Consider the following 16,711-nt stretch of genomic DNA (forward strand, 5'->3'; position numbering starts at 1 on the left):
TAAATTAGCTTCCAGGATCATCAGATGTAAACAATTGGGCGGTCATTTTCAGGGGCAGTGTTTTTTGATAACTACAGGAACGTTTAGACGTTCACAAGGCTTGAAAAGTTCATCCATAAATTTAAATCTCCCAAAATGAAGAAGGCGAAGATATGCTGTCGGAAGCGAATGTTAAGATCGAGTTATTCTGAGCAGTGCATTCTGAAGCATTAGTATTTTCTTTCAGTCTGTTCTTTCACCGAAAGACCGTTTGTCTGGACTATTTTGAACCACTTTCTGTCTTTTCTGCATGCGTTGACGATTCGCCACAAAAGTCCGAGAAACTCGGCCATCAAGTTGTGGCACCACTATAGTAATAAACCTTTTTGTAACAAGTCTGTGTCAATCATTTTTCCCGTAAAGAAATGTGTGTTTTGACGGAATACGTAATACAGTAGTGAAGTTCACTGACTGTGTAGTTTTGCCCTGGGTTTGCGGACATGATAAATGAATCGGTAAACGCGCGCATCGCCGAATGTAAATTGACCACTTCCTCTCGAACGATTTTTTTCTTTTCTTTAATTCATAAGCCATATAATAAACAACTTAATAACCTCGACCGTTTGGTCGTTACGGGAAAATCTCAAACCTCGGCCTACCGTATTGACCGAGCGATAGCGAGGTCAATACGGCAAGGCCTCAGTTTGAGATTTTCCCGTAACGACCTCACTCTCGGTCATTAAGTAGTTATTATTTACTAACGTCCTCTTCTCCAAGAAAGCAACGCTATTAGTATGCAAGACTCTTGGGAGAAGCAAGGTCTGTAAATAAATAAAAAATAATAATAGTAATAACAAAAAATAAGCAGAGAAGAGTGTCTTCCCGTCGGAGGCTTCTGCTAGATTTCAGTTGGTGGCAGTAGATAGATGTAGCATGGAATAAAAGTCAATTTTGCACCCCTCAGAAAACTCCTGACCGCTCGTGGCTACAGGATGCCAACAATCCGCCAAAAGACATATACATGCTCTTGATAAACAATATTGATCTTAGGTTTGATCTCATGAGAGCTAATACTCACACATCATGTGCATGCGTGCATGTCATATACGCACAGCAGCATTTTATCAGGCGGGTGATATATTATGGTGTACTTTTCGATGCTACACCACCGATCCAAGATTTAAGATCATGTGAATTGTTGAAAAGTGTTTTGACTGATTGTTTTCCCAGGTATGATAAACCAATTGTTACACTTCAGTCCTCTTGACCATCGAATAAAGATATACTTTCTCATCTACGCCGGTTAGCGGAACGCGCGCGCAAACGTAATATAATTTTGCACACCAGTAAGACTTGAACATAATCTTCGATCCTTATGTAGCTAGCCTCCAGGCGTTCGGTTAGTTGGGGCGCAGTGCGAAAAACAGCGCTGCGCGCAAAAAGCGCTGTTTTTTGCACTGCGACCCAACTAACGGAATGTCTGGAAGATGATTATCCTTACACGCACAAACAGAATCTAGAAAAAGGTTGAAATAAAAAAAAACTATATATTTTAAAATTATCATCATTATTGGCTTTAAAAAACGTCATACGTTTAAAGGCGATGAACGCGGCAGTGCCAGCTTTTCTGTCATTGAAGACATGATTGATCATCGCAGTTATACACACAACTTAAGCAGTTGTGAAAAAGCCCGTTAAAAATTCAGGCCTGAACGGGATTCGAACCCATGAATGAGCTCTGCGATACCGGTGCGGTGCTCTACCAACTGAGCATTGTGAGTTTGTAATATACCCGTAGATGGTGAAGAATACAAATTTTATATGTGAAAAATCATGGTCTTAAATCTCTGATCAGTGGTGGTGTAGTATCGAAAGTACACCATAATATATCAGCGCTGATATATCACCTGCCGATGTGCGTATGACATGCACACATGATATCCGAGTACTAGCTCGTGTTTACAGTTCTCGTGAGTTCAAACCTAAGATCAATAGTTAACGTATCAAATAGTGATTAAAAACAAAAAAAAACGAACCGCGTATCAGGTGATTGTCGCTGTAAGGAGTTTCATGGCAAAGATTCATGAAAGCGCGTTTTTACATCGGAAATAATTAAGGCACACAAATTAAGCAGTTGTGACGGCACCTCACCTCGCCTCGCTTCAGCCCTACGACTCTAGCATATGATTGTTTTTGTTCCGTTTTTGAATTTTTTTTTTTACATTTTTTTGGATTGGCTTGAAATTTTTTAGCAAAATTTGATCCTCTCAAGTAGTCTGAAAGAGTTTTTCAGAAGGTTTTTGTTCGGTTTCCGAGCATTGATTAACGCTCGCGTACACTGTAACATTACATGTGCTTGACGCGCGTGAAAATCATGATCCCAAGCAATGCACGCGCCCAACACGCAAACTGCACGTCAATACACGCTCCTGCGTGTAATAATAATAAAAAAATGCTCGTATGTGAGCGTAAAATGCTTATGAATTACACGAAATCTCATTAGATGCGAGTACTGAGACAAATGTGAATGTTAGCAGACAAAGAGATTGGATTCGTAATTCTTCGCAAAAAGATTTCCCGACGACAAGCTAGCCACTGTACTTTGTTTGGTGTCTTATGAATTGAAAATGCATGTGTCAAGAATTAAAATATTAACTTGCACCGTTTACGCTCTTCTTTAAATAGTTTTTTTTGTCAATAAACATGAAGTAACTCGAAATTTGAATAATCGTATGTTGAATTTAGTTTTGGAAGTCAAAACACTCAAATTGTGAAGCGCTCCGCCGACTCCTACATTAAACGGCAACCCAATAATAATTTCTTGGAAGAAAAAAGAATTTTGATAAGCTTCTGGAATTCGTTATGTGGCAAATTTTTCCTTGATGTTTGTTTATATATAATTACTAAATCTCAACAAAGTCAATGGTCTTTAGAGTGTCTCCCGCAATGTAGATCGATCTGCCAGCTCTATTCCCGTTCCGTTGTGCATTTAATTACAATAGTTGGTCGTTTTGAAACGATGGTAAATAGATAATAAATAAATAAATAAATAAATAATAATAATAATAATAATATTTATTACAGGAAGCTCTCTCACCTACCCGTGATATGCAGGGAGGTCCTGTTCTAAATATATCATTAGCCACATAATTAATTGTTGGGCCAATAGAGCAACTCAATTCTTAAGTTTTCAGACATGCTTCGTTCAAATTGTTTCGTACCAACTTCTCGCTCATTGCATTCAATCGATGTAAATCAAGCGAACAATTAATTTTCATCGGTTATCATGCCGAAGAATTTTCGATGCAGTGAAGCTCGATCAATCTTAGAGGTTTAATTTGAATCTTCACATAAGTTTAAATTTCCGGCAACCTGAGCAGCAGACAAGACAAATATTGATCGAAAGTAGCTTTTTATTTGAGTTAGTAACGATTGTTTGTCAAAAAATTCGGCCTCTTGTCTTTTCCACGAGGGCATTGTTGATATTTACCTCTAACTGCATGACAAGGAATGGCGTGGTTTGACCTTGTGCCACTTTTGTCTGGCTCCCTAAAATTTCGCAGCTCAAGCAGCCAAAAAAATTTTATTGCAGTTATTTGAAGAAGAAATTCTGTTCTCTCGCTGGATTAACTTTAAATAACTCCATGCCATGTACCAAGGTGCTCCTTTACCGGCTCAATTCTGCCATTTTTTTGTCCGCCGAAATGAGTGAAATAATGAAGAAAAACAAAAATCGCCCAAAAATGAAGCTTGAGATGGAATCGGAAAAATATCATTCCAGACTGTTCGTAAATAAGCAAACTTCCCTCTCAATCAACATCTCATACTCATAGAAGTTCAGACAGAAACGAAGCACCGGTCAGGCAGGATCTCTGACAAATAACTTGCTTAACTTTCAAAATAACGTCTGTAAGGCAGCGCAACTTTCACCTCCACAGACAGTGTTGATAAAATTAAGTGTTGAGGACCCACCCTCTGTGCGGCTTTGGTTGGAATGCATAGGCACGTGACCAGCCGCAACCAGGGTACTTCCTCGAGGTAGAGAGAGGACCCTGCGAACAAGGTTGCCGATCAGGGTATTAAATAGACTAACTGACCGGCAGCCTTGCATGCGGCTGGCGCGCCTGAAATTTGAATTGACCAATCAGGATTCAGCAGACGGGAAAAACGTTACTGTCCTGACGTCAATGTAAGTTAACAGGAGAGGCATTGAAATCAGCTATCTTTTGTCACTGGAAATTTAAAATTCCCAAAACCTTATCCGATCATAAAAAGTGAAAAATATGACACATTTTGTGTCTCCATGCTTCTAATTTGGCGCCAAAAATGGGTCGCCGGCGTCCAGCATGGCAATTCGCTCGTATATCGTCGAGTGTCGCCAGGTAGGATAATTGTTGTCTTAGAGGCCAAAGCAACTTTAGCATTGTCTTTATTTTTGTTAGCTGCGGAGAAACAGGCTATCATCGTGTCGTTTCGGTAGGACGGCTCAGTTTTGACTGCCGCTCGTACTGCGGGCTCAGCCGCCTTATGCAAGGTAGTGAGACTTAAGCAAACCCCCAAATCGATTTTGTCGCCGTTCGTGTAAAGTAAAAGTGTAATCAAACTTTACGTATTTTTCTAGAAGTAGTTCATTCAGACCGATATGCTGGCAAAGTTTGTGGATTTTCGATTTTTTTCATTTTGCACACCTCGAGGCGAAATTATATCGGGACGATCGCTCTTAAAACCATTACATAACTTGACAATTCGCGTTATTCAGGCATTAAACTGCAATCAATATTTGTCAAAGTAAAACACAACAAAACTCCAGAAGTGTATTTTACACACCGTGTGTCATCAGCTCCATCACTGTTAAGGCGGGTTCTCGGCTTAGTACATACACCCAATATTCTTGTGATCAAACATCTTCCTTGGTGCTGCCTCGCTGAGAAATTTTATTTATTTATTTATTTACTTATTTACTCAAATTCTATTACACAGATGATCAAAACAAAAACAAAAACAAAGAATTAAATATATATACAAGTATAAAAAGGAGATATCTGAGTCGAGTAGGCTAGTTTATACAGAATTCTAGATTCCTTACTTTAAATAAACTGCCCGAGATAAAATGCAAAATACAGAGAAAACTAACCTTGACAAATCGCAACAACAGTAAGTGATCAGAAAACTATAAAATTTATCCTTACTTAAGTTAAATTTACTAATACAAAACTGATTCACTTTCTTACTGAACAACGATAATTGATCAATTGTTTTAATAGCTACAGGCAGGCCGTTCCATAAATCCACAATGCGATTAAAAAATGAGAATTTAAAAACATCGCTCCTAAAACGACCCTTGGCAAGTAGTTCTCTATTTCTCATATCGTAATTACATGATTTGAAGCTAACACACGATAGGACGTCAAAATCAATGTGCCCTTTAAGACATTTGAAAAAGAAACATAAATCTAAAACCTACCTTCTATAAACTCGAGAGGCAAAAGACCTAATTTACCTAAACGTTCTGGATAAGTTAAATCACATTTCAAGATAAATTTGGTTGCACGCCTTTGAACACGCTCAAAGGTCTTGATTTTTTCTTTGGTGTAGGGAGACCAGACTTGAGATGCGTACTCCAACTGCGGTCGTACTAACGATTTATATAGAATCAACATAGTTTTTTCGTCGCAATCAGTGGTGCACGTTCTGTAGATAATACCCAACATCTTATTTGCTTTACTTACAATTAAGTCAATATGCATGATCGTTCCATGATAAACTCGAAGAAACATGAACGCCAAGATCTTTCTCAATTGAAACGACTGCAACCTGTGACCCACTCAGATTATATGATGCGTGCATGAAATTTTTTTCTTTGTCGTGACAAGGTTTTTACAAGGTTATTAGCGTTGAATTTCATGAAGTGCTCAGACGACCAACCAGTTAAACTTAGTAAGTCTCTTTGTAGTTGAACTGCGTCAGCACCATTATCAATTCTCGGTTTCACCAGTCATGTGATCAAAACTAAGAATCGTAACCATTCAACAAATAAATTCAAGAATCTGGGATATGATAGATGATTGCTATATAAACAACCTCGCCAAGAATCAGGTTTCTGCTGTTTTTCAGTCACCCGTTATTCGCAGAAGTGTGTCACCCAAATTTATAGAGCTTTGTATGGAGACGCCATGTTTGTGCCCTTCGGAGGGGCACAAACATGGCGGCCGTAAAATAACAAAAACATCTATCGTTGAGTTTTGCCATTGAAACGAAAATTTTTACTCTAGAGCTCCGACACATTGAAATAAATGCTTCCTAGTGCAAGCACCGTTTATTTAGCAAAAACTAAAGCTATAACTCATCTTTTGACCTACGTGGGGTGCCACTGTCATCACGCTGAAAGGCATCGCGCTAAAAGGCATCACGCTAAAAGGCACTACGCTAAAAGGCATTACGCTAAAAGGTATCACGCTAAAAGGCACCGCGCTAAAAGGCATCACGCTAAAAGGCACTACGCTAAAAGGCACCGCGCTAAAAGGCACCACGCTAAACGGCATCATACGAAAAGGCATCAGGCAAGAAGGCATCACGCTAAAAGGCATCACGCTAAAAGGCATCACGCTAAAAGGCATCACGCTAAAAGGAAACACGCTGAAAGGCATCACGCGAAAAGGCAACACGCAAAAAGGTATGACGCGAAAGGTATTACACTTACTAAAAGGAATCAGTCACGCGAAAAGGCATCACGCAAACAGGCATCACGCAAAAAGGCATAACGCTTCTGCTTGTGTCTCTACACGTAATCTCCCTGTCGCGCCATAATAAAGGAGAGGTGTAGCTGCGGTTGTGAGTTCATGTTCAGGAGTTTCTTGTACTATCGCCGATGTCATACGAAGAACGCCCAGCACTTGTCCGCCATCTTGAAAAATACTCGCCGATCTCACCGATCGGAAAGAAATGCGTTTGTTTTTGATTCCATTGCTCACTTGCTGCATTAACTCTCTTAAGGCACGCCTCCTGTATTGAATTAAGACCTAGCGAGGAGGCAAAGACGGAATGTCTTGGTCAAAAACTATTTGAGAAGGCTGTTATCTTACAAGACACGATTGAGAAGAGTTAGCCCCTGGATTCCATATAATTTTTGTAACGGTGCCTTTCTGGGTGAGGCCTTTTCGTGTAATGCCTTTAAACGTGATGCCTTTTCGTGGGATACTTTTAAGTGTGATGCCTTTTAGCGTGATCCCTTTTAGCGTGATGCCTTTTCGCGTGATGCCTTTTAGTGTGATACTTTTTAGCGTTATGCCTGTTTGTGTAATGACCATTTGTAGAATCGGCTTGTTGCCATTCAGCTTTGGATTGATGCACGTACAATTTGGATGATTTGATATCAATTACTGAGTATTGAATTTTGTCATAGAAATACCTCCATAAAAAATATTCGTTATAGCGGGGTAAGTTAACAACGAAGTTGCGCAATAGTCGTACTACGTCATTAGCCTCGGAATCAGTAACCTTTTCACGCTCCATTGTCGAACAATCTTCGTTCTCAGAATCTTCATTTTCGTCCTGGCTTTCTTCTTCATTCGGTCGGGCTGCATCAAGCGCTTCTTCTGTCGCCTCAGCCTCTGTCATTTGTTTGGAATATTCGTTATGGCGGGGACCGTCAAAATCTATTCGTTATAGCGGAGATTTTGTTATAGCGGGGTTCGTTATATCGGGGTTCGTTTCCACATATTTTATTGTAATTCTGCCGGGCTTTCAAATGTTGTTCGTTATAACGGGGTCTTCGTTATAGCGGGGTTCGTTATAGCGGGGTGCCACTGTACATGACTTTTGTTTTCACCACTGATTGCTGGTTTGAGTTTTAAATTCATGTTTGTCGTAGCTTTTGGCACAAATGTTTTGACATTATTGTAAAAAGACACTCACTACTGCCCAGCGTGTAAGTATTTGTGTAAGGTAATGTTTCCGTTGTTTCTTTGTGTCTGTCCGTATATGTGACTGTTTGGGACTCTAACTTTTGAAAGCCAAGACAGAGAAACTTTACTTGTTAAAGTCATATGACTATCGTTACTTGCTTTTAATGCTGTTAGTCGTCGAGGTAATTTAAAGGTGTAAAGGAATTAGAAACGTCTGATAATATATCGCATTCATTTTGTCACTTGAAGGCATAGGTCTCTGAGTTAATCAAGAGACAGCATTTCCTTCACTAAAGGTAATTTTGTAAAAATGTCAAAGTTGTAATGCCATCTAAAGGTCACGGTCGCTTGAAGGTCAAGGCCATTGTGTGTATCGTTGAAAGCGGGTGACGGGCCTTCGACTGATAGGTATGATTGTGCAATATTTTTGCTGATGTTTACCACTTTGCTGAATTTTACGCCATTTTGATAACGATACAATTTGTGCCTTTCTTATCTATTTCGTTTTGAACTCAAGTGAATCCAAAGATATCGAACTAATTTGTCTATTCTTTTTAACAAAACTGGCCATGGAATACTCAAAAAGGTAAATTTGCTTAAAATCATTTGCATCTCGTCTAGTGTTTTTCTGTCGCTCAAAATAATGATTTAATTGTAATAAATACTTTATTTCACTCATATACTTGACAAATGATAATATGTACCTGATCTATATCAATTGAGCATGAATCAAATTAAACAGTCAGGTTAAATTAATTGTACAACGAAATGAGTAATGATGTGAAGTATATATGAAATAATTCATATATGAACTGCGGTTGTAGATGAAAGTGAAGAATCATCATCGCAGTAAATTTTCCAATTTAAGCAATATGAATTATTTCATATATACTTCACATCATTTCACTCCTCACGGGAAGAAGTATGAACTCAATTAATTGACCTCGCTACCAATGTGTGGCATCATAGCTCAGTTGGTAGAGCATCGCACCGGTATCGCGGAGGTCACGGGTTCGAATCCCGTTGAAGCCCTGAATTTTTTTCAGGCTTCTTCTTTCCAGTTGCTTAAATTGGGAAATTTACTGCGATGATCATTCTTCACTTTGAAATGAGTAATATAGAGATTTATCATTAGATTTGCTTTAAGCATGTTTCACAGTGTTTCCATATCTTTAGGTATACTGAGCATAAATGAGATCATTTACGTGGCTTGCAGTGCTTTCTTTTTGGAAGCGCCGTGTTTGCACACCTCTTTGCCTCTGATCATTACTTCATGAAGGGCATACAATTCAACTAACGAATAGCCAATGAGCACAAATGGAGTTAAAATCCAGTGAAGGACATTTCGGACAAAGCTGATATGTTCTTCAACATTCATCAATTTAGGTCCAGCTACGTCAAGAACAAATACAACCAAAAAGCAAAGCTGCTGCAAACCTGCCAAACCATACATAGCGTATGTTATGTAGTCTGGGACACTTTTAATCAGGACTGCCATTGAAACGCTAGCAGATACAGAGTACAAGCCAGCTGAGCACAAGAGGATTCCGTAATAGATGAGGAAGCATACTCCCCATGAAAATGCGGGAAGGAAGGGGATTCTGCTGGCCTTGATCACATAGTAATGGAACACCTCCCCGGCCCCAATGGTCCAACGCCTGGCTTGTCGGGCCCACTCGGACAGTTCCAGCTCGATGGTGCTGCCGGAAGTTGGACCACTGATCACGGGAACCGGAATTAAGGGAATTCTCAGGCGCTGGCCCGTGACGCCCATCCAACGAATCAAACAGATAATGTCGTCCATCTGATAGGCAGGGTGGACGTAGTTACCATTCATGCACAATTTGAGTGAGAATGAGAATATACTCATGGTGTTTATGTTGAATGGAATAAGGGCGCCCATCATCAAAGTTGACCTGATTTTAACTCCATTTGTGCTCATTGGCTATTCGTTAGTTGAATTGTATGCCCTTCATGAAGTAATGATCAGAGGCAAAGAGGTGTGCAAGCACGGCGCTTCCAAAAAGAAAGCACTGCAAGGGAGTTGAACGAAGCACCAAAATGCTGAGGGCCTTGGGATGTAACTCAAAGGCTTCCTAATTCGTGTTATAACTACAGTTCGGGCACTGAACTAAGTGTGAGCACGTGCGTGAGTGCCATGGCGTCTTACTCGGTGAAAAGGCTAAATTTTCGAGTACTACAGTTGGTTTTCGAAGTACTTGTGCTTCTCTCAGCAAGTTATTACGATCATAACTTCTCTGATAGCGATTATATCGGAAATTTGGGTAGACATCAGCAGCAATGTGTTACGGCAACAAAGCAAGGCCCTACGAGCGCGGCCATTTTGGGACTAAAGGCAGTTTCAGCATTCCAACCGAAGAACTTCAAGCGAAAATTCTTTCACTCTGTGATGAAATATACTACAAATGGTGTTTCAACTTTCAATCCTCGTATTTTGGAGCTCGAAATTTTTAAGGCCTGTGATGTAAACCCGAATCCTGGCCCGACTACTCCAAGTGATAACAAGAATGACAAGACAGTCAATTTGTCCAAGGTATGTTTACCAGGAAAAGGTCTCAGACTAGGACAGTGGAACGTAAACAATCTAACGGACACTAAGTTTGAGCAGATAAGGTTATTACTAACCACTAGACGTCAAGAAATCGATGTGCTTTTTCTCCTCGAAACATTTCTTAAACCAAACAAACCTGACTGCGTTTTAGAAATACCTGGCTACACGCTCTTCAGGAAAGACCGGCAAGGAACCAAGAAGGGCGGCGGAATTCTCGCCTACGTTGCTGACAATTTAAAAGTCGAAAGAATTACAAGCCTGGAAGAAATGGATCTAGAAACCGTCTGGTTACAAGTCTATCCCTATAAATCAAATCGCCCGATACTCACAGGAGCTGTTTATCGCCCGCCTTCTTCAACGGCGGACACGGATGCCAAACTGGAGCTTAACATTGAAACAGCTTATTTAAGAAACCAAGAAATGTATGTGTTTGGAGACTTTAACATAAACTTCTTGGATACATATGTCTACAAACATCATCGATTAGCGAAGGCATTAAAAAGCCTAAATTTAAGCCAACTCGTGCACAAAGTTACACGTCCCGTGAGCTCAACTTGTCTCGACCATGTCTACACAACGCATCCTGGTTTTGTTACTGAAATCTCTGTACCAGATATTGGTCTTTCAGACCACTTGCCAGTTTTTATTAGACGTAAATACTCCAAAAAGCAAAGAGATCAAACCCACAGTACCATAGAATATCGTGACTTCAAAAATCTGAATACAAATGAACTATTACATGATCTACAATGTGCCCCATGGGACATTGCCTTTGTTTTTGATGATTTAAACGATGTTTTGATTACAATGGAAACAATGCTAAATGACGTTTTGGACAGGCACATTCCACTAAAATCTAAACGCGTCAAGAAGCCGAACCAGTCTGCTTGGATGACTAAAGAGATCTTGTCGTCTATGAAAACAAGAGACAAGCTGTTGAAAACGGCGCGAATTTCAAATCTGCCTGCAGACTGGGAACGCTATACACATGCAAAGGGTAAAACTACAAGTCTCATCAAAAAAACAAAGAGAAGTTTCTTCCGCAAGAAAATTGACGAAAACAAAGGAAATCCAAAAGGAGTTTGGCAAGCACTCAAAACATTAAGTGGGACTAGTAAACCTCGAGTTCGCATCGATGAATTAAACACAGGAAACAACATCATTACTGACGAAGCTTCCATTGCAAATGAGCTTAATCAGTACTTCGTAAACATCCTAGATCAAATTGGCAAGGAAAACGACGCTGGCGTAGAGTTTGATGACACCAAGCTGAAAAATTTTGTCTCTTCGCGATTGAATGATAATGTGGCTTTCAACATCCCTCCAATAACGCCTAAGCAGATCATTGACACCATAGGGAAAATCGCTTGTAACAAGGCCTCTGGGCACGATGGCATAAGTATTCGTGTACTCAAAATTATTGCACCAGCGTTTGCAAGTCCATTATGCAAATTGCTGAACCTTTCAATATCGACAAACAGTTTTCCAGACCGTTGGAAAGTAGCAAAAGTTACACCATTGCACAAGGGTGGCGCACGAAACGATATCAACAATTACCGCCCGATATCAGTTTTACCTGTCTTTTCGAAGATTATCGAAAAACACGTAGCCAGCTGTCTTCTTAAGTTTTTACATGACAACAACATGTTATATGAGTATCAATCAGCCTTCAGGTCAGGTCACTCTACAGAAACAGCTCTAATCAGACTTACGGATCACATCCTGAAAAACATGGACAATGACGAAGTGACCGGTCTGGTATTTATAGATTTTCGTAAAGCTTTTGATGTTATAAATCACGAACTTCTTCTAAAAAAGCTGTCTATTTACGGTGCAAGCCCTCCGTCTGTTGCCTGGTTTCAATCGTACCTGTCTCAGAGAAAGCAATTTATTACATTAGGGAAAACCACATCTGAACAGCTGACTATCAGACAGGGCGTTCCCCAAGGATCAATATTGGGACCGGTGCTCTTCCTCCTGTTTGTCAATGACATGCCTCTAAACGTTCACAAGTCAACTATGGATATCTATGCAGACGATACCACCTTGTCTTTAAGCTCAGACTGGAAAGCTATTCCTGCACTAAACAAATCATTAACAAAGGACTTGACAGAAGTTGAGAAATGGGCTAGTGAAAACAAAATGTTTATAAATACCAAGAAAACCAAAGCGTTGTTGGCTACGGGAAAGCGTCTGCGCAGACGTATAACCCATGACGCAGGAAAATTTGAAGCTAGGATGGAAAATGCAGAAATTGAACAAGTTGGTAGCCATAAACTTCTTGGAGTGATAATCGACGAGAACCTAACTTACGAAGCACATGTTGACGAACTATGTAACAAACTTTCAAAACGAATTGGTCTTCTACGCCATATAAGCTGCTACTTGAAAAAGAATCAAAAATTGATCTACTATAACGCAGTAATCAAACCACTCTTCATGTATGCAAGCACAGTATGGACATCGTGTAACAAAGAGGCACTCGAGAGAGTTCTCCGTATGCAAAAACGGGCTGCCCGTATTATTCTTGCAGCACAACGTACTAGTCGAACTGTCACTTTATTTAATAAGCTAAACTGGATCCCCTTTTACAAAGAAGCTTATATAAATCGATGTGCACTGGCCTACAAAAGGATAAACAGAACTTTACCTGAATACATGAACACATCTTTAAGGAAAAACTCTGACGTCCATTCGAGAACTACTAGAAATTGTAATTTAAATTTATTATGCCCCTCTCACAGAAACGCCTCTGAGGAAGGACGCACTTTCGCCGTCAGAACTATTCAAGATTGGAACAGTTTACCCCGGTCTTTAAAAACAGAGAAGTCCGTTAAATCGTTTAAAGCTAAATTATGTAATACTATTCTTAACTCTCAGAAAACTAATGGAATTTTTTAACTCTTATTATTCGTAGTATGTTTGAAATTGTAAGTCCAGTTTATTATTTGTAACCATTTTTAATAGTAACTTAATTAAGTATTTTATTGTAAATAATATCGTATTTTAGCATTTTATTGTAAATAATATATTTTTAGCACTCTAATTATTTTAAGCTGAGGGCCCCAAGTTTATCAGTAACTTAAGTTACTGTCACGGGTCACCCTCATTAAATAAAGTCTTTCACTTCACTTCACTTCAGTAAACCTGTCACTCGAGTTACAAATGATGTGTCATCGAGACCCCAGTTGTACAATAGAGGCGGTTGGAAAACGAGTGTGTCGGGTTTTTCCTCTTTCAGAAACCTCGAAGTTAAAGCTTCGATATATTTTGGATGGAAATTTGAGTCCGCATCGCATGTGGTTACGACAATTTTTGTTGGGTCAAAGAACTGGCCCATCTCTTGCTGAAGTACCCTGACCGATTCGTGCAGCCCGTAATTGGCGTTGGAACATTTCCCGGGGATTTCATTAGGTTCTCCGAAAGGATGAACCGTGAAGAGTAACCTTTCGAAAGATTTACAAAATATTTTACTCAGATCTTCAATCTTCTTGTCCACGTCTGGTGTCTTCTGTTCAAAGGAAATAACCATGGTTATTCGCTTTGCCTCGGTTTGGTCAGCCAATGATCGAACACTTCTGGCGATCAGTGGTACTGGTTCCTTGTAGCAGCTGATTGCCACTAGATGTCGTATGACGGTGTACTCGGGGTAGTCGGATTTGAAATCATAGTTCTTGTGTCTGAAAACATAACCGATTAGATTAGATTTATTTCTGAGTGCAAAAAGATATGCATATTTCTGTCTCAAGTGGAGAGTGCGTTCATTATCTACATTTACTGAATTTACTCTAATCGGAGTGTACACTTTTCTAACCTGAGATGTGGGATGAACTTTTGTTGCATTGAATTGTAGCATTGAGTAAATGTTATGTACCTGTAAAGAATGATCATATTGCGGGAAGCGGCTGATACAATAACGACCCACACGAGTACAAAAATCCCCTGAAGACTCGGTATCAGGTACATGGCCACTGTCTGGTCCAAAAAGGGTAACCACAAGGGGAGAGGCACGATCACCCAGACAAGCAAGTTGAAGAGCAGATTCCACCGAAATCTTTGCTTTCCTGTTTTACAACGAAAAAAGAAACAAATTAAAATAAAGTCAGTCTGCCTATGTGCCTACTGGAATTCATGTTGTTACAGACGTTTTCACTTGAAATTAGCTAAAGTCTTCCGGTTATTTGGTGAAAAACATTTTTTAGTATTTTTCTTACCTGTTTTCATTGGTTTGTGTGACGGGTCCGAATAAGTTTCATTATCAGCGCTTTGAGTTTTGGAGGGTTTGTCGCCGCCGTCAGACGCGTCCTTGCCACGAAAATCAACATCAATCAGCATGTTGTCGAAGTGGTCTTCGTTGGTCAATTTTTTCAAACTTTCACAGACACTTATGTTCTTTGAGAACTCAGGTCGTGAAGTCGCTGCTGCCAACTGATGGACTTCTGAAATAATTGAAAAAAAATGGACTTACTTTTGATATCCTACGTAACAATGCTATTGAAGTATTGTTCCCAAATATCATCTATTCAATAGATGATATTTGGGAACAAGTGGAGAGGACACTTCCTCTCCAGGTATGTACATATTATTTCTACTTTGACTAAGATTTTCAATTCAATTGATTCTGAACTTTCAGTGGTACTACTTTTGTCTGGGAGGTCTTTCGGTACGTGAGACACGTGCATACTTGGAAGATCTTCACAAAATAGGATCACTGCAATCAAAATTTTCTACCTTTTAACCTTTTAGCAAATATTATTGAGCATGCTTATCACTGACGACAGTGTTTTATGACAAAAATTATACCATTTAAAAAGTCAACGGATTAACTTGTCAATAGAGTCTACCTAGATCTAAATTATTTGAGTTTCTGGACCCAATTGAGAATTGTCGCACAAGTTGAAGACCAAAGTTTTTGAATTGAAAATCTTAGTCAAAGTAGAAATAATATGTACACATACCTGGAGAGGAAGTGTCCTGATCTCTAAGCTACAAAACTGGTACTGTGCATTGCGAAGAATGACTTTTGTTTTAAGGACATATACTTACTGGCATAAATTAATTTTGTCACTCTAAAGCTCCCATGTGGATTCTGAACTGAACCGTCCATCAACTGTACAAGCAGTCAACAGACCCGATCCCTTCACAAAGCTTTACTTGTTTAGATCATATGATCATTTGGTCGTTAACCTCTGCGACGGGCAGCCGCGCTAAATCTTGATTAAATGCCGGTTGTCTTTTCCCGAATCGGCTTTGTGAGCTTTAGAATTAATATTGTCAACGGTTTCAACAAAATTGTAAGCCTTCTGTTACCTGCGGGAACCAATCTTGTCCTTTTTACAGACTTCAATGACCAGAAGCGGCTAGTTTTACCTGTTTTCGAATTTCACACACAATTTCTGTCTTATCCAGAACTGATCAATATTCGTGCGATACTCGCAGTTAAATGCCCTCGCGAAAAGAAGACTTTAGCGCGCTCTCCCGCACACGTTTGGAAGCTACTCAGTGAAAATTGTAATTACTTAACACCCAAGGGAGCAGTGAAAGTGGTGCTTAAGCAAAAATCATGAACTCAGAGAAGCGGAATTATACATATTAATGAGTAAAGTGTCCCATTATGTGAAGTGAAATACAGGGACCACGAATTTCAAGTAAATCCCGTTCCGCTATTCTTGACATTTCAGCTTGATATCTGTCACTATGACTATCACTTTCTTACAAAAGATTTTATTCCGACCAATCGTGATTAAAGATCGAGAATATATTAGTTTCATACAACCTTTAAGATTTCTTTAATCTCTGGTGTTCGTTTGCATCCAATAAAAAAACAAAATCGAATATTTTGTTTACTGTGAGTGGTCTTGATCGTTCGGTAATCGAACGTTCGATTGAGCTTGATAATCGACCGTCCGTTCGGTACCGGAAAGATTGGTGTTGGCTTGGGCTCGATTACCAAACGATAGACCTTTCCCGCATTCCAACTAACAATGGCGCCAAGTCGAGGTCAGGGTGGACAAAAATACAAAAGATGTATGAAAATGTCCACCCCAACCTCGCTCTGGTGCCATTGTTCGAACGCACTGAGGTGGAATGCGGGAAAGGTCTATTCGATTGGATTCGCCAAGATCAAATCGAATATCAGGATATCGATTGCCACGTTAGCTGACAACTACTATTTCCAGCGATTGTACGTTCGTGCATATGACAACTGTCGTTAAATTACCAGCTGTTTTGGTAACACGAAAGTGTGACGAAACCG

The 16,711-nt window shown here is 39.7% G+C and overlaps 1 protein-coding gene across 1 annotated transcript; it reads right to left on the bottom strand.

Annotated features, from left to right (window-relative positions):
- Positions 1-8,809: 8,809 nt before the first annotated feature.
- On the bottom strand, positions 8,810-14,922 carry LOC145503030 (uncharacterized). The gene is made up of 2 exons (XM_081482455.1): positions 13,593-14,922; positions 8,810-9,799 (listed from the first exon to the last, which is right to left on the bottom strand). Exons 1-2 carry the CDS (start codon positions 14,309-14,311, stop codon positions 9,085-9,087), a joined length of 1,434 nt encoding a protein of 477 aa, XP_081338581.1. The 5' UTR covers positions 14,312-14,922; the 3' UTR covers positions 8,810-9,084.
- Between the last annotated feature and the right edge of the window lie 1,789 nt (positions 14,923-16,711).

Source organism: Orbicella franksi, chromosome 11 (genome assembly GCF_964199315.1).
Source record: "Orbicella franksi chromosome 11, jaOrbFran1.1, whole genome shotgun sequence".
NCBI lineage: Eukaryota > Metazoa > Cnidaria > Anthozoa > Scleractinia > Merulinidae > Orbicella > Orbicella franksi.